The sequence below is a fragment of the Phoca vitulina genome, unplaced genomic scaffold (assembly GCF_004348235.1).
Source record: "Phoca vitulina isolate PV1807 unplaced genomic scaffold, GSC_HSeal_1.0 scaffold12, whole genome shotgun sequence".
NCBI lineage: Eukaryota > Metazoa > Chordata > Mammalia > Carnivora > Phocidae > Phoca > Phoca vitulina.
In genome coordinates, this window is record NW_022589715.1 from 11,519,444 (window position 1) to 11,542,388 (window position 22,945).

Here is a 22,945-nt window from a genome sequence, read left to right on the forward strand (position 1 = left end):
TCATTATAAACCTGACCTAGAGAGATGGTGCTTCCCTCATCGTGATAAAATCTAGTTCTTGGGTGAGGATCATGGTCAGACCCTTGGTCAACATGAGTTCTCCGTGGTAATGAATGTTCCCTATGAGGCCTCTTAAGATTGCCTAACAGTGTTTCCCTGGACAAAACCCTAATTCTCTAGGCCAAGACATCATCACTGTTTTTTTTTTTAAATAATAAATAAAATAGGGGCACCTGGGTGGCTCAGTCGTTAGGCGTCTGCCTTCGGCTCGGGTCGTGATCCCAGAGTCCTGGGATCGAGCCCCGCATCGGGCTCCCTGCTCAGTGGGGAGTCTGCTTCTCCCTCTCTCTCCACCCCTGCTTGTGTTCCCTCTCTCGCTGTGTCTCTCTCTGTCAAATAAATAAATACAATCTTTAAAAAAGTAACAATAATAAATAAAATAAATGAATAAGCAGGAATGAACAAAATTTAATTTTTGTTTTAGATAATACTTAAATATTAAGAAAGCTAAAATTTAAAAATTCACAATATGCAATCAAATGCACAATATGTTGGCTACGTTTTTCTATACATTATATTTACATAATGATTCTAATTTTACCTTTCCAAGAACAGTTGCCCAGGAGGAAGGAAAGCAACTTATAATAGTCTCTGGGGCTTATACTGTCTTCTCAGGCCAGGTGTCCTATAGCAAAGAATTGAAGTGAAGCAGCAAGTGACCCTCCCCTCCCGTCTCCCCTTCTCCCTGTTGTTTTTCTTTGAAGCATTCTGAATAACAAATGCACAATTAGATTTGGATATAAAAGCTAGACGACTACCGTAGTTCAGAACTGTATTTCATTGGAGAGGCCCTGGCACAGACAGGATGGGAATTGCCCCCTTATCTATAGGGACGCTGTGACAGAAATCAGAATCGCACATAAAGGTCATCTGGGATCTCTGAGCAAAAGCATAGCTAGCATCAGCTCCGTAAAATGAGGGGATTTGATCAGACAGTCACATGGCATCTGGTCCAGAAGGCTAGCTTCTAAGCTCCACTCGTCGGGGCAGGGAGGACTCGCCCTCTCTGCTAGGGCGGATGTAGAAAGGAAAGTCTATCATCCTGTGGCACCAGCCTCCTGATGTAAAAAAGAACTACACTGAGAGTAAATTAGGTCAATAAAGTGAAAATTTTTACCATACTTGTGCGGTAAATGAATATTCAATAGTTTAAAATGTATGTACTATAGAACTGTGGCAAACTATAGTCTTAAATAAACCAAAGACAGTCCCGTGGGCATATTAAATTTGAGAGTAAGCCCAGTGATTTACTAAATCCTGAGAGCCCACAGTCTGCCTGTCCATTATATAGTTTTGCCCAGGTCACCTGGACAAGGGTATTTCTTGTTTCGTGGAGGCTCTGAAACACTTAAAAAAAAAAAAAAGGCATTAAGAAATTATGACTCGAGGATTTTAAACCCTAATGTTACAGGCAAAGCCTCATTTTTACGGAATATAAAACACTCTGTTTCTTCCACTTCTAACAGCTCATTAAGAGAAGCCACTACTAAATCATGTTCCTGCAGCATTTCTGGGTAGCGGGACCCAGCTCGCTCAATCCTTGCTGAACGCCGCACCGGGGTGATGAGCTTCATGTCTTGTACTTCTGGCATTCCACTTATTCTGTGAGACAGAAAGATGCATTCAGAATCTTATAACTTCTTTTGAAATTCTTCTTATTATTCTGAATTTTTTACTTCTGTCCTAATAAAACACGGTAGACACTTCAATGAAAGTTGACATAAGGGTCTGTGTAGAGCAGCTCTTGTCCTAAGATGGTTCTTCCTTGATTGTCAGAATGAACTGGGTGGTGTCCATCTGCTCTCGGATGGTATAAGCACAGGGATTTATTGAATGAAGTGTTAAGTGTTAAGTGTGGTTTTTATTTGATACTTGGCAGTTGGTGTTCATTTATTCCATAAACTTTCGAAGAGTTGATAGGTTTTAAGGAAATTGGGCCAAACACCAAATGGGGTTGGACAAATGAATTCTAAGATTCTAGCTTTGACAGAAAATTATCAAAAAAACATCTTTTAAGATGGTGGACCAAACCACAAATGGAAACTGGAACAAACTGGGCATCTTCCTTGTAAACTTTAATGTGTTCCAATAAAAAGTAGCCCTGAGGATAGTTTGCAGAGAACTTTCCATGTAGTGAATCTGGTCTACATCTCACAAACCCACTGATTACATTAGCCTAAGCAAAACTTAGCAGGCCAGTCTGCTAAAAACTCTCATAATAAATTCCAGAGCCAGAAAGAGGTGGTTTTCAGATCTGCTTGCCTTCATCCTTCCATGAGTTGGCTGTAAAGCCAGGACTGAGAGAGGGGTTTAGGACTGGAAGAGGCCGGGCTGTGCTTTCCAGGGAACGAAAATATAGAACTGTGTGGTCGTGGTGCTTTTGTTTGGAATTCTCTTTTAAGATCACGAACAGAGACGGATGTTATATTAATGTTTTGGGAAATGGCACTGATACCTGACACAGTTCCTATGAATTCTGCCTTAAACTTATACTTATTCAAACACCAAACACTTTCAATAAAATGAGCATGCCCAACTGCGGAGCCTGTTCTTATAGGGTTATTCGCTGTCCCTTCCCTCCTACAGCTACAGAGGTTGGCCCTGCTTGGCACTCGTGTCCCCGCCTCAGGGCCTGGGAGGAAAGGCGGGTGGGATCTGTAAGTGCAGGACCGAATCCAGGAGGGAGGGGAAACCCATTCCGACCTGTCTCCAAACTCCAGCACCACCTTCCTCATGGCGGGTCAGGTCTCCTTGGAGTGCTGTGAGGGCGATGGTGTGTGCACAGAAAGGGCACAGGTCTTCATGGCAATGGTTCCAACCCTCCCCTCACCCTCAGCTCCTTTCCTTAATGCCAAAGATGGATTAGACCACCTGGTCCTCACATGACGCAGGGGTGTCCACAAACTGCTGCTACTCTGGATCTGTGGAAGTGAAACTGAGAACAGGGCTTGAGTTAGACCCATAAACACAAAGCTTACTTTAGAGTTTGCTTACCTAGGGATTGGGGCAATCTGTAATTTGATACCAGGATGATTATCCTGTTCTGCCTTGGCTATTTGGGGTGTTGCTATAACCTGTTCTCCCTCTTTCAGAGAAAGACAAGACTTTTCAGATTCCGTCTTATTGGCCAGTTCTGCTGTTGCTGTTATATTTGTCTCAGCAACTGAAGAGTCAGAGGTAACTCCTGTGTATGCAAGGTCAAGAAGGAAAGTAAGGTTTAGCAACTTAATACTAAAACTAAAAGTCAATAAAATGAAAAATCAATATACACAATGATTTCCCAATTTAAAAAAGAGTAACCGATTTGAAGTGAGAGGTATAGTTTTTCCTGCCCAGCCCTCTAGAAATGCCCTGCTACATCAGGCCATCCTTCTAACCAGCCCTCCAGACAGCCTTTGGGCCTTCTTGGCCCTTGAGATGGATCCTTGATAGCTTTTCAACATTCTGAACACATCCCCACCTCTTACTCGCTCTTGAGAGAGGTTCCCTTAGGGACTAGTCATTGTTCTTTTACCCTTATACCATACCTTGGGTCAATTTCCTTGACTCACTAGGGTTAACTCACTTAACCTTCCAATCCCTTCCTACCCAGGGATGACCACATGGCTATTACCTTGGGCAGTGGGCGAGAAAATGTCTTGTGTTAACATAATATACATGGTAGCTCAATCACAGCAACCAAAAGGAAGGGAAGGAAATTAGACTGAGGTAGGCAGATATTGTGGCTGGAGGCTAAGACCCTAAAAGAGGTCAATGGGGGCCAAGAAGTGGGAAAGGCAGATTCCTGTCTTTTTTCTTATCCCTCTGAAGAACAATGCCATGAATTATAAACAAATATCTGAATAGTAGCATCATTCCCAGTATAAGAGTACCACTGAGTATATCTACTCTGTGACCTTATTCCCAAAAGTAATAGGTTAGTTAGCTATCATTCCACATGACTTGATTGTTCCCCGAAGTTCAACCTGTCTTAAAGGAAGAACATCTGTCACCTTCTAAGATCAGAAAAATAATCTATTTTATTTTCTCAAAGTAGCTTCTTTTTCTTTCCATTCATATAACAAATATAAGCAATTATAGTGGGCCACTCACTGTATTTGGCACAGTATTTTTCAAAGAAGAGTTTTCTAAAGGTTCTGACCAATGACAGCAATGGTTAGCTAAGTGAAAAGGTTCCTGCTCCAGCTATTTTTCTTTTTTTAAGATTTTATTTATTTATTTGAGAGAGAGAGAGAGAACACAAGCAGGGGGAGCAGCAGAGGCAGAGGGAGAAGCAGGCTCCCCACAGGGAGCCTGATGTGGGGCTTGATCCCAGGACCATGAGATCATGACCCGAGCCGAAGGCAGACGCTTAACTGCCTGAGCCACCCAGGAGCCTCTGTTTTTAAAGGCTATAATGTGAATTTGGATGTGTGAGTGCTGGTGGGTTGGTATAACACAGAGGCATCTCTCTCTTCTGCCTCAGTCTTGTCTGAGAAAGAGCTACTTGTCTTATCCCACCTAGCACTCCAGGGAAGCAAGACACCCTACTCTAGGCTGCTCTTGTGAAAACAACCTATGTTTGGTGTTGAGCAGTATATTTACTTATAATAATAGAAATAATTCAGCTGATGATGATGGCTGAAAAAACCAGGCTATGGAAACCAAGAAGTGAGAGGGATTTCAGGGGACTTAAAATTCTTTTCTTTTCTCTCCTATGTGTTCCTCCACGACTTTTACTTGAGCAGCTGGAGGGAGTAAATTTAAATACAAAAATAATAGTACCTTCTGTCGTTCTATTTGGGTCTTGCAAAATATTAAGAACAACTTCCCGTAACTCTTGTATCGGCTGGAAGAAAGAAAATACATAAACAGTATTAAAAACATTCATGGAGAAAATGATCTAAGGAACTTTGCTTAACAACAAATGAGCTTCTTTTTATAATAGAAAATGTTTCCTTTTTAAAAGTCTCTTATCTGACTATAAGTAACATTTAAAAAGTTTCAGATTTATAGCTTTATGTGAAAAACGAAGGAACAAAGAAAATGTTGGTTAAATGCTGGCATGCTTGACTTTAACGAAGAAATGCACATATGGAAAGCTGTCCGTAGTGACATTTCTCTAAATCAGTTAATTTTCTTATTGACTTATATGATCCCACTGAAGATGTGTCCCCACATAAAGATTCTGGCCCAAAGATGTAAAGTTAGTTATACAAAAATGCAGCATACGTTTTTTTCAGTCCTAACTGAATTTTTGTTTTTATCTTAAAGGTCATATCTCATTACAGAAAAATTGAACAATAGCCAAACTTAAAAGGAGAAATCACCCATAATCCAATCACCCAAATACAGCCTTTAGTTAGCATTTTGGATATTTCCCCTAACCTTTCCTTTCTTTCTTCTTTTATTAATAACTTAAAAAACATAACATTAAACATAACATATAAAATACAATATTAAACATAACATAAAAAACAAAACATTAGAAAAAAGCCATTATTATTAAAAGTACTTTTCTGGTAAAATTATCTGAGATAGACTTCCTTTTTCAAAGTATCTAAGCCATGCCATGAAGTAGAGTACCATAAATGAACTGTAATTTCTCATAGGAATATTATATTTGGAGCTTTGTCTTTCTGATCTGGGATTCTGTATCAAATAAATAATAGATGTAAACTGACAATAGAGCATAAAAGCAAAGCTATTTATACATTTTCACTAAGTCTAATGTGCTTTAAGCTTAAGGGAATGGGAATAAATGTACAGAATATATTGTAAAAAGTCTGAATTATATAAAACATTTATCAAACATTTTACATTTTTACAGGTTTCTAGTTAAAGACGATGGATTGAATATATATTTGTTTCTAATCCCCATGGAAACTCTAGTGAAATGATAATGGGATTAAAGGAGGCAATAACTACAAAGAATAGAAGAAATAGCAACAAGATCTGGAAGCTAGAATGTAGAAGGAAGAGGTAACCAACTTAACCAGCTTGAAAGAGCTGAATCCTAAGCTGGCAATGTGGCTGAGAAACGACATGATTCAACCCCAGGGCCTTTCTGAAAGGCTCAAGAATGAATGGTGGGGTCAAAATCAGGAGGACTCTTGAGCATCTGTTCAGCAGTCAGACCTCCAAGTCTTTTTTTTTTTTTTTAAGATGTTATTAATTGAGAGAGAGACAGAGCACAAGCCGGGGAAGAGCTAGAGGCAGAGGGAGAGGGAGAAGCAGACTTCCTGCTGAGGGGAAGCCCAATGCGGGGCACAATCCCAGGATCTTGAGATCATGACCCAAGCCAAAGTCAGATGCTTAACCAACTGAGCCACCCAGTCACCCCTCCAAGTCTTTATCCTAACAGAAAACTGAAGATGTATTTTCCAAGTCTCTGGGGAATATCATGCACTACTGAGGGTGGGGATGCCCACTGAAAAAAAAGGTAAATGAAAGTTTCCATGCTGAAGGTTGAGACTCCCAACTCTCTTCTCCCCCACAACACTAGTAGCCTGGTTTCCAGCTCCAGGAAGAGACTGGAAGATCCTTCTTTAGACAATATGGCCAGTTCTAGAGGAAAGATCTGAAGACACTGATAATGAGGGTTCTTCAACCAATTGGCTCAGCCAGATCACCCTATGGTAAAACCTCATCCATGTGTCCAGAGCTTTTTCTTTCTTTCTTTTTTTTCTTTTCTTTTCTTTTCTTTTTTCTTTTCCTTCCTTTCCTTCCTTCCTTCCTTCCTTCCTTCCTTCCTTCCTTCCTTCCTTCAAGATTTTATTTATTTGACAGAGAGAGACACAGTGAGAGAGGGAACACAAGCAGGGGCAGTGGGAGAGGGAGAAGCAGGCCTCCCGCCAAGCAGGGAGCCCGATGTGGGGCTCGATCCCAGGACCCTGGATCATGACCTGAGCCGAAGGCAGACGCTTAAAGACTGAGCCACCCAGGTGCCCCGTCCAGAGCTTTTTCAAATCCACCTCTTTGTATACAGCCCAGTTTTTACTGGCATCTGAGTAAAGCCTTTCATTAACAATAGAAAACAAAAGAAAATAAAACTACCACTACCATCAACAATAACACAAAACAGAGAGAGAAGAAAAGCATTGGGGGGGGGGCGCCTAGGTGGCTCAGTGGGTTAAGTGTCAGACTCTTGGTTTCAGCTCAGGTCATGATCTCATAGGTCATGGGATTAAGTCCTGAGTCAGGCTCTGTGCTCAGCAGGAGCCTGCTTGAAGATTCTCTCCCTCTGCCCCTCCCCCATGCACACATGCACGCTCTCTCTTTCAAATAAAAATAATAAAATTAAAACAAAACCAAAATAAAATCACCACCACGACCACCACCCCCCCACCCCCCACTACCACCAACAATGAAAAACAGAGAGAGAAGAAAAGCACTAGAGAAGAAAAACAGACAACACAGATAGAAATGGGAATGTGAGGGTGATGGTCCCAGGATGACATGCAAAGACGGTGGTAAAGAGCAACCTGTCAAGACTGGAACATGTCAGAAAGTTCTGGGAGAAGGGTCTCTAAGAAAAAGAAATCGATACGCTATCTGATGTTTTAAAAGTATTGAGAAATTTTGGAGCTCATCAAGATGAAAAGCTTCTGCACAGCGGAGGAAACAATCAACAAAACTAAAAGGCAACCAATGGAATGGGAGAAGATATTTGCAAATGACATATCTGATAAAGGGTTAGTATCCAGAATCTATAAAGAACTCATCAAAATCAACACCCCAAAAATAAATAATCCAATTAAGAAATGGGCAGAAGACATGAACAGACATTTCTCCAAAGAAGACATACAAATGGCTAAGAGATACATGAATAAATGCTCAACATCACTTGGTATCAGGGAAATACAAATCAAAACCACAATGAGATACCACCTCCCACCTGTAAGAATGGCTAAAATTAACAACTCAGGAAATAATAGTTGTTGGTGAGGATGGAGAGAAAGGGGAACCATTTTGCATTGTTGGTGGGAATGCAAGCTGGTAAAGCCATTCTGGAAAACAGTATGGAGATTCCTCAAAAAGTTAAAAATAGAACTACCCTAAAATCCAGCAATTGTACTACTGGGTATTTATCCAAAGGATACAAAAATGTTGACTCAAAGGGGCACATGGACCCCAATGTTTATAGCAGCACTATCTGCAATAGCCAAATTATGGAAAGAGCCCAAATGTCCATCAACTTATGAATGCATAAAGAAGATGTGGTGTATATATGCACAATGGAATATTACTCAGCCATCAAAAAGCATGAAATCTTGCCATGTGCAACAACGTGGATGGAACTAGAGTGTATTATGCTAAGTGAAATAAGTCAGAGAAAGACAAATATATGATTTCACTCATATGTAGAATTTAAGAAACCAAACAGATGAACATAGGGAAGGGAAGAAAAAATAAAATAAGATGAAAACAGAGAGGGAGGCAAACCGTAAGTGACTCTTAACTATAGAGAATAAACTGAGGGTTGCTGGAGGGGTGGTGGGTGGAGGGATGGGTTAAATGGGTGATGGGCATTAAAGAGGGCACTTGTGTCACCACTTGGTGTTACACGTAAGTGATGAATCACTAAATTCTCCTCCTGAAACCAATACTACACTATATGTTAACTAACTTGAATTAAAAAAAAAAGTATTGAGAAATTTAGACAATTAGAGAAAAGTTCGGAATCAATTATATACTAATAAATACTCAGAAAACTAAGCAAAGGGAAAACAAGACAATAATTAACTTCAGGAAAAGTAGAAAGTCATGCTTGAAAGGCAAAATAACCTTAGTATATATTACATGGCTCAATGTATTCATGTATTTCTTACATATTCATAACAATATGAATACAGGATTATTCATAACAACAGTGACCAGGATTTCCATATGACTCTAATATGAAGGATGGCAAAATTTGCAGGGTGTGTCTCTTGGGGATACATGCAGGTGTGTGTCAGAAAGAGTTAAATTCTTTTTTTTTTTTTTAAAGATTTTATTTATTTATTTGACAGAGACAGAGATAGCGAGAGAAGGAACACAAGCAGGGGGAGTGGGAGAGGGAGAAGCAGGCTTCCCGCCGAGCAGGGAGCCCGACGTGGGACTCGATCCCAGGACCCTGGGATCATGACCTGAGCCGAAGGCAGACGCCCAACGACTGAGCCACCCAGGCACCCAGAAAGAGTTAAATTCTTATCCTGCATAGTTAGAAGTCTACAAATCATGTCTAAAACTGAAAAATTAAAAAATAGCAATATAAGCACACTATCTGAAACTATCCAGATGAATATGAAAATAATCAGTTTGCTCTGGGAAGTGGGAAATGGGAGGGGAGGGACACAGAGGCCTTATGGAAAGAAACTTACTGAACAGTTTTGACTATTTAAACTATGTGCATGTACAACTCTGATTTTGAACAATCATGGGAAGAGGTATGGTAGAATATAAAATGACATGGCAAGTGACATTTAAGTGAAAAAGTTATAAAACTGTTGGATGCAGTCTTTGTGAAAAAAAGTTATATGGAGACAGTGGTTTTACTATGTTTTAGAATTAAATTTTTTTCATGTACTGGCTCTGAATTATTGCTCTATGAATATTGGTATGTTGGGGTTAATGTATTTTTAGGTTTTTTATAGTGAGGTATGATTTTGTAAGTACTGCACACTGATGTTGTAACTTTCCATGCTATTACTTTCCACAAGTGCATATTTCTACAATGAGTGTAAAGTGAGACACACTCACTTGACAAGAACAGTGATTCTATTAGTTTACATGAAACACTACTTATACCAAATAAATTAAAAAAATTTTTTTTAAAGATTTATTTATTCACTTGAGAGAGAGAGAAACAGAGAGGAAGAGAGAGTGCGTGAGTGGGGGGGGGAGAGTCAGAGGGAGAGGGAGAGAGAGAATCTCAAGCAGACTCCCTGCTGAGTGGGGAATGGGGAGCCCAACACGGGGCCAATCACATGACCCATGAGATCATGACCTGAGTTGAAATCACGAGTTGGACGCTTAACTGACTGAGCCACCCAGGCGCCCCTCTAGCAAGTACATTTTTAATTAAATGTACATAAAGGACATGTGCTTCATAATCTGTTTATAACTTTATGAAGTGAATTAGAAGTTTAACATAACATTATATGACTGCCATATGGCAAACAACAGACAACTCACATGAGAGAATTTTCAGGAAGTCATCCGCCCAAGACAGATACTCACTGTTGCCCCGTTTCTAATGGCCTCTTCGTACAGCCCAATAACATCAAAGGTGCCTTTACTTGCCAACAACTTTGCTTTACAGATCCAGAATTTAGCAAATTTTTCGACCTCAGGAATACTGGACAATATGGTAAATATTGCATTAGAAGGTACACCCTGTAAAAAAAAATACCCAGAGGTAATTATTACCATTTTGCTGTTATTCTCATATCGAATATTCATCGGAGCAGTTATGCAGAAATCAGTCTGATCACTTTTTCTTAATTTTTTAAAAAATTCAATTTTACTGAGGTACAGTTTACATATAATAAAATGTATCCATTTAAACAGTATATTTCAGTGAGTTTTGACACTGGTCATTCAATTTTAAGAGTTACATGAGGCCAAATAGTAAAATGTTTTTCATAGCTGAAGGTAAGGAGTATGTTTACATTTTTATGCAAAACCAAACCCCAAACCAAACCAAACCCTAGACTAATCAACATTCATATATTTCTTACATATTCATAATAATGTGAACACTGAATAGTGAGTAGAATTTCCATATCTCTCTAACAGAAGTATGAAGGATGGCACAGGTAAGCAAGGGTCATAGGGGTGTGTGTTGGGGATCCATGCAGCCTATATAAAAAGGGCTAATTCTCACAAAAAGTATCTTTAAAATGTCCTAATTTGGTCCCCTTCTGGCTTGTACCCAGAGCGGGCAGTGACATGGACCAGGAGGAATATGGGGAGCTACCATGACCAGAAACCAAAATACTGGCACACTCAGCTAAGCAGCACCTCCTAGTCCTCCTGAGATGGGGAAGCCCCAAAGGTAAGCTCACAATCAAGAATCATCAATGTTTGAGAAAACCAACACTACACGAAAGAGGCATAAAACTCAACAGAGTTGAAGAAGAAATCAACGAGCTGAAAATTTGGCTGTGGAATTCTCCCAGAACTCAGTGCAACAGAACAAAGAGATGAAGAGTATGAAAGAAAAGTTAAGCATTCTGGAGGGAATATCTATTACTCAGGAATTGCAACATCCATCTAAGAGATGGAACGTTCACCACGACCGATCGGACATTAATTTCAACAAATTCTATCAAGCAGAACACATACAGGCTGTAGCATAATAATATACAATGCAGTATAATTAAAAGTTGGAAGAAAGTCAGGAAAAACAAAACAAAACAGAACTCTATCTGGAAGTTAAAAGATATTCTTCTAAGATAACTTTCAGGTTAAAGAACTCAAAATGGAAATCTCAAACTATTTAGAGATGAACAATAATGAAAATGCATGTCAATTATTAACCTATGGCCTCCTAGCTCCAAACCAACCTTTTATCCTCTGCTTTGGGACACTGGGGCTGGAATTCTGTAAATCACCCACTGTTTTCACAGCAGCTCCTTGCTGGGCTCTGCCAGTGGGGGGAGCTAGAGGGAGACTGTGGGGATGGAGAAGAGAGGGACTTCCTCTTTCCCATTTGCCTTTGCTACCTCAACAATGGTCCTTCACTGTGGCAGCAGTAGTTGGTTCTAGCCTCCACCTCTTTTCCTGGCACTTACAGATCCTGCCTCACTGTGCTCTTTCAGAGGCAAGAGCACCAACTGGGTAGCATCCTTTCCTCAAGGTCTGAGTCCCAGCCCTGCTGGGCCCCTCCTCCAGTTTCTGGTACCAGCATCTGCTGGGTAGTATGGCCTCCTTAGAGTTGGAGTTTGTTTCTCCTAGCTTCTAGATTCTAATACCCTCAACCTCTCTTTGTTCCCCTTAGACGCAGTGGGTGATAGCCGCTACCTGAAGTTAGCGCCTCTGTTACCTCAGGTTCCTATTTGCTGTCAGCTCTGTGTGTAGTACCCATATTTCCTCTGATGGTCCCTTTACCATTTTTGTGCACGCAGGCTCACAAAGTGCTTTCATGTCCAACAGCCAGCATCTGCTCCTCTTTGTATGTACCAGAGAGTCAGGGTGCCTGGGAATTTTTGTCTCCCCAGGGGCAGCCATTAATCAATGCCATGGAAGTATTAATACTATAGCTTCTTTGCCCCTGATCAGGATGACTCTGAGAGGTCTGATCCAGTCTCCAGAGCTCCCCTGTGGGATTGTGCCACAGTTATATTCCATGGATTTTGCTTGATACCACATCCCACTTGTCTTCCTTCCCTTCCTGGCTCCACATCCCCACTCCCCTCTGTTTTCCTTGGGATCCTCTTCCTAATAAGTTACTTTCACACAAATTCTCCTCTTAGGGTTTGCTTCTAGGGAACTTACATAAGACATTGTGAAAACAACCTTTACATTACATTCTTTCTATTAAGATACCTGGTGCAGTTTCTGTTTTTCTGAGTTGACTTTGACTAATACAGAACATTACCTAATCAAACATAAAGGGTATGACCAAAGCTAAATTCAGAAGCAAATTTATAGCATTAAAATGTATTTTAAGAAAATAAGACTGACATAAATGATTTAAGCTTTCAACTAAAAAGGCTAATTAAAAACAATAACATAAAAATAGATGCAGACATTGATGCAACAGAAAAAAAAAATCAATAAAACCCCAAAGATGGCCTTTTAAAAAGATTGATAGAGAAATCTTTAAATAAAAGGCACAGGGGCGCCTGGGTGGCTCAGTCGTTAAGCGTCTGCCTTCAGCTCAGGTCATGATCCCAGGGTCCTGGGATCGAGCCCCACATCGGGCTCCCTGCTCCGCGGGAAGCCTGCTTCTCCCTCTCCCACTCCCCCTGCTTGTGTTCTCTCTCTCGCTGTGTCTCTGTCAAATAAATAAATAAAATCTTTTAAAAAAATAAATAAAAGACACAGAAGTACTAAAATTAGCTTGGGAAATACAAAACCCAAATAGACCAATGACCACAGAAAAAATTGAAAAGATATACCCCAAACTATGCCCCATAGTCCAGATAACTTTATGAGCAAGTTCTTACCAAACCTTCAAAGAAAAAATAATTCTCATGTTGTAGAAACTATTTTCAGAGTATAGGAGAAGAGGAAAATGCCCAACTTATTTGACAAAGCCAGCATAATACTAATATTAGGGAAACATAAGAAAAGACAACCAAAAAAAAAAAAAGAAAAGACAACCGAAGAACATATATAAAAATCTGAAATAAAATAATTGCAACTCACAAAACTATATACTTCATTTCTTTATGTGCCTACATGGTATGTACCTTCATAAAAGCTGTCTGGATGGATAACTGGCAATAGTGGTCAGCTCTAGGGAGAAGCCTGGGATGCATAATTGGTGTGTGTGCATGCGCAGACGGGTTCAGTGGGGAGGTCTAGTCATTTTCTGTATTGCTTGAAATGTTATTTTTAATTCTATTTATGATTATGATTATTATTATTTTTTTTTGGAGAGAGGGGGAGGGAGGGGCAGAGGGAGCCAGAGAATCTTAAGCAGGCTCCATACGCAGGTGCAGTGCAAAGCCTGACGTGGGGCTCAATCTCATGATCCTGAGATCATGACCTGAGCTGAAATCAAGAGTCTTGACGCTTAACCAACTGAGCCACCCAGTTGTCCCTGAAATATTTTTTTAATAATTAGAATGTATTCATGGGGGTGCCTGGGTGGCTCCGTCCATTAAGCATCTGCCTTCGGCTCAGGTCATGATCCCAGGTTCCTGGGATCGAGTCCCACATCAGGATCCCTGCTCAGTGGGGAGTCTGCTTCTCCTTCTTCCTCTGTAGCTCCCCCTGTTTCTCTCTCTCTGTCAAATAAATAAATAAAATCTAAAACAAAAAATTGTTAAAGAATGTATTCATGCATTTTCTTTAATACAATGAAAATAAAAGAGCAACAACAAAAAAAGAATTGAACTTTAATTCCATAAAAGAGAAATAATTAATGTTTAACTGAATTGTGTGAAAAAATTGCCTGCAGTAGACCTAAATTGAAGGTTTCCTTTTTCTGTTGCTGTCCAACACCACCAGCCAAAGGACAGAATGGGTTTGCTTCAGGCAAGGACCTTAGTATAGATGTCTACCCAATTGTTTTTTATTAATATATTTTTCCTTCAAAGCATCTCCTAGGGATCATATCCTTTGCTTACCATCTCCTTTATCCTTATCTGCAGAATCCCAGATACAATTTAGATGCCATTTATAGCTACCCAGAGTCATCAGGATAAATTAATTTTACACATGACCTTGCCTTTGACTTCAGCTTCATGTCCGAATGTCAAGTATTTACTCCTTGACCTTAATGCCTAAAGAAGGCAAAATTCCTTTTGGATCCCTTGAGAGGCAGACTGCTTGGGTTAGTTTTCCAACTTCTTTGTGCCTCAGTTTCATTTGTAAAGTGGGCATGGTAATAGTTGTTATGATAAATGTATGAGATCATTTAAGTAAACTGTTAGAAAAGTGCCTGGCATATAAGAGCCTTTATTTAAGTGCATGCCATCATTATTATTACTATTCTTCTTCTGTATTAAAAAGAGCAGATGAATTTCTGCTTAGACCAAGGTTATCTCTCTTACACCATATTTAAGAAAAATATTTAAAAACTCTAAGACTCTAGGCCAAAGCTTTGGGAGCTTATCCTCCTTACCTCCTCAATGAGCTGCAGACATTGTGTTAGAGTGTTGTTAATTTTATTGGACAGTTCAAGTTGTGCTTTCTTTTCTTCATCTTCTTCTTCCATACTCTTCCAGAATGAAATATTCATTTCCTCTATTATTTTTCTTTTTGTTTTAAGTTCCATGGGAGGCCGTTTATAGATTTTCCCCTTGGATTTCCGCCATTCTTCCAGTTGTTTCCTGTTATAAAATTAAGAGTGGGGCGGGGTGAGAAAATGCTTTAGGTTTCTTTTTGTATATAGTCACACTTTCAAAGTATAAGATATGCATGGATTGAGTACCACTACATACCTTCAACTACACACAAAGTCAGGAGAATGGAATTAAAAACAATTTACAAATGGGTAATGGCAGCAATGGTTGCCCCTACCCTTCAGAAGGCAGGCTGCAGAGGGATTACTAGAATCTCAGTCTTCAAATTCCTTGACTTCATGATTATTCTTCATTATTTTTCCCTAAAAATTTTCATTTCACCTGTATATTACTTCTGGTACTTGCTTTCCGAAGACATCCCTCCATCTCTGAGATCACAAACTCAGCACTTCATTTATCTTACCATAAGCTCTCTATCTGCCATTCAACCAGACCCACCAAACCTGCATTCTGTCCTTAGTAGGGTCTTGGCCAGAGTGACCCACTTTGCCCAGTTCCTCAGCCCTCTCCTGACCACACATAACCCCCTTTCTTCCTAAACAAGATCAATAATTTCAGGAGTCTTAAGTAGCTAGTCTCTGATGGTGGCCAAATCTTAATCCTCACTCTCCTCCACCATTCACATTCTCCGCTCCTCCTTCTAAGCAGTCAATAGACTACGGTTGGAGGAGGCACCAAGAGGCATGGATTCAAGCATGTGAATGTAGGCTCTTCAGCTTCTTTAAATTACTACATGTTTATAAATCACAGATGTACATTTCAAGCCAGATTTTTTCCTAGAGACTTAAACTTTATAAAACCTACTGCCTAGTTGGTATTTTTTATTTGAGGTCTGGCAGTCCCTTCAAATTTAATACTGTCTAAAACAAAGGTTTTGGGCGCCTGGGTGGCTCAGTTGGTTAAGCGACTGCCTTCGGCTCAGGTCATGATCCTGGAGTCCCTGGATCGAGTCCCGCATCGGGCTCCCTGCTCGGCGGGGAGTCTGCTTCTCCCTCTGACCCTCCCCCCTCTCATGCTCTCTGTCTCTCATTCTCTCTCTCAAATAAATAAAATCTTAAAAATAAATAAATAAATAAATAAATAAATAAATAAAACAAAGGTCTTGATTTTTGTCTCCAAACCTGTTTCCAAATAGCCTATATTGGGGAATAGTACCCCAATCTACCCCATTGTTAGGACCTAGAACTAGGAGTTGTCTTGATGTAGTTCTTTCTTTCCCTCACATCTGACATACCATTGTACAGGCAGTAGTCTTCTATCTCTACTATTGCTATCCTAGTCCATATCACTGTCACCTTCTGCTTGAAATGCCAAAGCAGCTTCCTTCCTAACTCAAGTTCTTGCTTCCACTCTCACCCTCATCAAATTTATCATGTGCCCAATAGCCAGAGTAGTTTTTAAAGTGTAAAGCAGACCGTGTCACTGCCAGAAACTTCCCATGGCTCTTGGAATAAAATTAAACATGTTTTCCATGGCGGAAAGGCAGTGTAATTTGGCTCCTGTCTGCCTCTCCAACCTCATGTCCTACCACTTTCTCTCTTACTCTTTCCCCTCCAGGAGCTTTGGTATCCCTTCTGTTACTTGACCCACACTCATTCCTGTCTCAGGGTCTTGAATTATCATCTTCATTCAGTCCTCTGCTCAAATGACACCTCTTTGAAGAGGTAATTATGTGTAATTATTTTATTTCATCAACGTGTTGATTTTCTGTCTTCTCCATTAGAATGCAAGTTCTGTGAAGGTAAAAACCTTGGATGTCCCAGTGCCTAGCTCAGTGTCTAGAACCTACAAGTGTTCAGTAACATATAGCAAAATTCACATTTTTTTTTTTTTTAGTGTACAGTTCTTTGAGTTTTGACAAATGCACAAAGTCATGCCATCACAATTATAATCAAGATATAATCCCTTCAAAAATTCCCTCATGCTTCTTGATAGTCAACCCTGCTCCTCATTCCCAGCTCCTGGTGATCACTGATCTGTTTTCTGACCTTATGGTTTTGCTTTTTCCAGAATGTCAATAACTAATTAACCCTCGTTTCTCTCCTTGACTGCAGAGCACAATCCATAGCGCTTATTTCAGCCGCAACTGCTCCGACTCCTTCACCTTCATGCTAACCACCTGCTTAATGACAGAAGCTGAGATGTCTGGCCTGTGTTTCCTCTATGTTCCTGGCATTCTTCCTCTCTCAGCTTTCCTTCCAGTCATAATGAAGAGGAAACTTACCTTTTTCTAAAGCCAATTTACTCCCAGGACCTCAATGCTATGATTTTATTATTCTAGTACTTTCCATATAGACACCAGAAAAAAAGCTCCGTTAAGGTAGACTGTGACTGTGTGCTCACCACTGTATCTCCCAGTGTCCAGCACACTGTAGGTGCTAAGGAACACTAGATCAATGAGTGAGTGATCTCTCTCCAGAGATTCCTCTTGTGTAATCAAACACAGTCAGCACTCCACACACTGTCTTAAAGACCCATCATCCCATTATCTGGTCTAGACTATGAGCTCCAGGGGAGGGACCCTGACATCCTCATTCACCAACTCGGAGTCTTTGTACTCAGTTTTCATTTTGCTCAGAAGGCTCATCCTTCTTTTTGCCACTATCCTTTTCCTAGACCAGATATCACTGTTGAAAGTACCTCCCTGATCCTTCTTTCTAAAGAAGTCAGCCCAACCTCACTCTCTCAATCACATCACCCTAAATTAAGCTGTGTATTTTCTGTCTCTTCAGGAGGGCAGAGAACTTGGTGGTGGTGTTCAGGGCTGTATTCAGAGAATAGATTCTGTCCTCACTTCATCCTGCTATACCTCTTAGCTACCATCTAATTTTACATGTTCCTTTCACCCTTGTCAGGAATCTCCTTATTTTCTATCCCACCCCAATGTACACAGGCACTTCTCCTGGGAGGTTCACCACATTGTGAGACTCTATCTAGTCCTATGCAGACAAAATCCTTTGGCTTGGTTTCCAGCTACATGCATGCTAATGTGAACCCCCAGCACCCTGAGATCCCAATTTCTACTGTCTGAACTATGGATGTGAACTCATTGCTCCTCTATGTCTTAGCTTACTTTTCAAAACTTGGCCTGCTCACATTCATGTAAGTTTCCTTTTCCTTCTTCCCTGATAACTCTCCTGGATTCACTGGTCTGCTTAACAAGGGACTACCAACTCCCTGCTTCCTAGCTATGTAAATTCACTACTCTGGCTCCTCCCACCTTGCCCTCTTTTATTGCTGTTCAGTCCCTGCAGGGTACTTCTTGAATGAGTAGTCTACATCTACAACCCCTATTTCTTACTCAACCATTCTGTTTCAATTTCTTTTTTAAAAATAAATTATTTCAAGCATACAGAACATTACAGAGGGTAATTTATAACACATGTATCCTACCCAGCTCTATCAAGGCAGTATTTGTTGTATTCCAATCTTCTTTTTTTTCAGGGTTGTAGCTAAAAATTACTCAGAATCCATTATTTATGGCCTGAGTATTCCTGATGGTCAATTTGCCTAATCTTAAATTGCAAAATTATGGAATTAAGCAAAGTACCTTCGATCCTCTGCTGTGATCTTCTTAATATTTGGATTAGTCTGGGTCCCATTTGGGACTCTTCTTCCATTTATGGTTTTGTTACCAGCTTGAGTTTTGGGAGCTATCTTATTAAGAAAATGGTTCTGGGGAAGAGTCTTTTTCAACTTGGAGTCCAAAGTCTGTCCTTTTTGTTGATAGCTGTTGCTGCATTTACTGCCATTGGTTCCATGTGCTGTTATGTTAGGGGTGCTTGGAATGACTGAATTAGAACTGCCAACTGCCAAATTAGGCCTTTGGCTTATGGCTTTTGATTTTTGCAGTGCACATGATGTCCGAGTTCTAACACAAGGTTGAGTAGATTTCTGATCTTTCTTAATGTTTGGATGTCTGTTATTAAAGCCCCCTTGAAGCACACTGGGGCATGTCCAGGGTTTGGTTTGTTTTACTTTCTGTTCAGTAACAGTGTGTGACTGTAACTTAGTTTCATTTGGTCTTTCATATTTATCCCTATTAACCTTTATATCCTTTATGTCCTTGACCACTGGTTTCTTTGATGCCTGATTCCTACTAAGGGTCTGAACATTGTGAGAGGGAACTGTCTTCGGGAGTTTTTCTCCTGGTCTTGCAAGATTTGTTCCTCTAGAGAGTTGCTGTGACTTTATTGGTGGTATCCTAATTTGTGTTTTTCCAACAAATTGTTTATTAACTCTGTCTTTCAGAACAGCACTATTCGCTGAACTTTTGCCCAAGGCTTGTTTAGGAGCCAAATTGCTCTTGACTTGATTATAAGTGTTAGTCTTTGGCTTACCTATTGTCCATAATTCAGGATTTGGCTTCCTTTCAGAGTCTGGTAAGGTTTGGGGCAAGTTCTCTTTGTTCATCTCTTTTAGACAGCTATCCAAGGGTTCATTTTCAACATGGTTATTGTCCACAGAGTTTGCACATTTAGTATTTCTTTGATCTGCTACTTGCTGCTTTGCAGTTTTCAATTCCTGTATATTAAATGACCCCACAGTTTTTCTAGATAGTTCTCCAATAGTGGATGATCCAGCTTTATGCTGTTGTCGACTATTGCTGGAAGGTTTACAGTTTGAGCTAGAAGAAACACATCCTGAGGTCAGCCTTTTGCCCCGAAGTTTTGGTGCCTCCAACTTTGGCTTTTGGGATTCTGTGATATTGGCAGGTCTGGGTTGGAGTTTAATGTTGATGGGTCTTGTAGCTTTGATAGGCAAAGCAACACGATTGATAACATCCTTTTTGGGTATAATATTCTAAAAAGACAAAGAAAAATACCAAAAAAGTAAGTTCATAACAATAGCTCAGTTTTTAAAATAAAAAATTAGAAAAAAAATTATTTAGAATTTCATTTAAGAAAGCTGAATCTGAGAAAATTAAGGCTCACTAATAGATGACCTTTTTAAAAAAAATATTTATTTATTTAATTTAGAGAGAGAGGGAGAGCGCGTGAGCAGGGGGAGGGGCAGAGGGAGAGGGAGAGAATTTTAAGCAGACTCCCTGCTGAGCGCAAAGCGTGGAGACCAATGCGGGGTTCGACATGGGGATTGATGCGGGGTTCGATCTCATGACCCTGAGATCATGACCTGAGCTGAAACCAAGAGTCAGACGCTCAACCAACTGAGCCACCTGGTGCCCCTAGATGATCTTTATAACTTGAGCTCTTGTCAGAAATATACCAGAATTTTTAGCTTGATAGAATTAAGCAGAGATGCAGTGAATATACAAAAATTGCTGTTTAAAAAATAAATTTGCCTCAGTTGAACAAGTACTTGCTGAATGCCCATTATGTCCCAAATGAAGTGTCCTTCTAGGGACTTTTGAAAGATACATACATAATAAACTTATGTTAGGGTACCTCCCAAGTTCCTCCTAGTAGTACTGTGTATTGCTACACTAATTTTTTTTTTAACAACACTGCTTTTGTAAAGGTCACAGTGTCACTCAAGAACCTTCGTCTCATCCTTGGAGATCAGTGGCAAGGATAGATGGTAGATGCTGGGATGCCTGAGATACTTTGGAACAGTTTTCAAGACAATCTAACATCTCAGTAGAAAGTTAGCCATATTTGTAAAGTCAGGACAGGGTTTTAAGGTTAGATTCTATTATTAACAAGTAAATGTTTCAGTCATGTGATTTAATCTTGCATAAGAAAGGTAGGACTAGGTTATAGAGAACTTAAAAAACTAGGGATGGGAGTTTAGAATTGGTATGGTAAATAATTGAAGCAAGTCACTGTGGATTCCGGAGCATTTGCACTGAAAGCAAGTAGTCAGAAAGGAGAATTTGGCAGAGATTTGTAGATTGTATGTCTCTGGGGGAAGATATGGGAGGGCTAGAGTTACCACTCTTTACTTTTGATTTGGTAATATTGTTGAGAATTACTATGTAAACTTTGTAAATGTGTAAAGAAAGTCTGTAACCAGAACCACATGGCATTAAGGGCAAAAAGATGTTTCCTCTGGAATGTTATGTGTATGGCGGTGTTGCTGGGGGTGGAATAGGGGAGTGTTGGAAGTGGGAGGCAGGGAGATGGATGGTATAGCCACATGGCCATAGCTAGGTTATTCCTTGAGCCCAACAATTATATCCACCTCTGATCATTCCATTATTGCTTAGTGAAGAGGCAGGGATGATGGTATCAGAGTTTCCAAACATATGCTATTCCTTAGTTGTTTTTTTTTTTTTTTTAAGATTTTATTTATTTATTTGTCAGAGAGAGAGAGAGAGCACAAGCAGGGGGAGCAGCAGACAGAGGGAGAAGCACTTCATTACTTTTAATGGCTGAATAAATATTCTATTTCATGGATATACCACATTTTGGTTATCCACTCACTGACTGATGGACATTTGGGTTGTTTCCACTTTTTGGCTATTATGAATAATATTGCTATGAACATTTGTTATAAGCTTTTGTGTGAGCATATTCTCACACAAAGTTTTCAATTTTCTTGGGTATATACCTAGGAGTAGAATTGCTAGGTCATATGGTAAATCTGCTTAACTTCTGAGGAACTGCTAAACTGTTTTCCAAAGTCGCTGTAGCATTTTATATTCCTGCCAACATTGTATAGAGGTTCTAATTTCTCCACATCCTCCCCAATCCTTGTTATCTTTTTTGATTATAACCATCCTATTGGGTATGAAGTGGTATTTAATTGTGATTTTTGTTTGCATTTCCCTGATGGGGTAATGATTTGGAGCATCTTTTCATGCTCTTATTGGCGATTTATATATGTATTCTTTGAAGAAATGTCTATTCAGATTTTTTGTCCATTTTATTATTATTATTATTATTATTGTTGTTGTTGTTATTATTATTATTTTCCTTTGTCCATTTTAAAGTTGGGTTATTTGTCTTTTAATTGTTGAGCTGCAAGAGTTCTTTATATATCCTGGATAGTAGGTCTTTATCATATATATGACTTGCAAATATTTTCTCTTTTGTTCAGTTTTTATATCTTTATTTGAGATCAGCCTGACCTTGCTAATTTATTATAAGTGGTAGAACTGGTCCTGCAGTTTTAAGTACTACATTGAGAGAAAAACTAGGCTTAGAAGAGTCATCAGGCTAACAGAACAGCCTGCAATCAATATGCAAATACAGATGATTAAGGCTGGAATTTTATCTTATTATCATTATTATTATTTTTTAAGATTTTATTTTTAAGTAATCTCTACACCCAACATGGGGCTCAAACCTACAACTCCAAGATCAAGAGTTGCATGCTCTACTGACTGAGCCAGCCAGGTGTCCCCAAGGCTGGAATTGAGCACCTCCATTTGAGAGGGAATGTGAGCTGCCCAAAGTCAGGCAGGGTGTTAGGGGCAGGGCTGAAGCTAGAACTTTAGTCTCTAATTCCTAGTCTCTGACAACTCACCTCAGAATTGATGGATCAAAATGATAAAACACACACACACACACAACAAAAAAACAAAGAATGTACAAGACAGAACAATTGATTCAAACTGAATTTGGTCACTTTATTTTGGACATATGAAGCCAGAGGAGAGAGGAAATGCACAAAGGATATGACTAGGGTTTAAGTCAAGACAAGTTTACTGAATGTATACTAGGTACTGTGCTAGACTCTAAGGGCATGCAAGATGAGAGGAGGACACCTGCCCCTGAGGAACACTGATAGAAAAGATACACGCACAAAAAAATTATGGTATGATGAAATGAGGGCTGTAGTAGGGCTGGGAGAGATTGTAGAGCTTATCTTATCAGTGTTTTTCAAGAGTTTTTGTTCATATATGCCCAAAATAATTTTGACAAACCCTGTACCCTTTCATACTTTTTAAAGTTAACATCTAAAGTTGTTCTTTCTTTCTTTCTTTCTCTTTCTTTCTTTCTTTCTTTCTTTCTTTCTTTCTTTCTTTCTTTCTTTCTTTC

General features: G+C 39.7%; 1 protein-coding gene across 1 annotated transcript in view; it reads right to left on the bottom strand.

The window, feature by feature from the left end:
• Positions 1 to 525: 525 nt before the first annotated feature.
• The window catches only part of CKAP2L (cytoskeleton associated protein 2 like), a 27,718-nt gene continuing 5,298 nt past the window's right edge, over positions 526 to 22,945 (bottom strand). Inside the window, exons 4-9 of the mRNA XM_032410483.1 lie at positions 18,553 to 19,805; positions 14,822 to 15,029; positions 10,264 to 10,419; positions 4,825 to 4,888; positions 3,055 to 3,244; positions 526 to 1,662 (exon numbers count right to left, since the gene is read on the bottom strand). Of these exons, the coding sequence (XP_032266374.1) occupies positions 1,437 to 1,662; positions 3,055 to 3,244; positions 4,825 to 4,888; positions 10,264 to 10,419; positions 14,822 to 15,029; positions 18,553 to 19,805 (2,097 nt within the window). The 3' untranslated portion in view covers positions 526 to 1,436. The remainder of the gene's footprint in view (positions 1,663 to 3,054; positions 3,245 to 4,824; positions 4,889 to 10,263; positions 10,420 to 14,821; positions 15,030 to 18,552; positions 19,806 to 22,945) is intronic.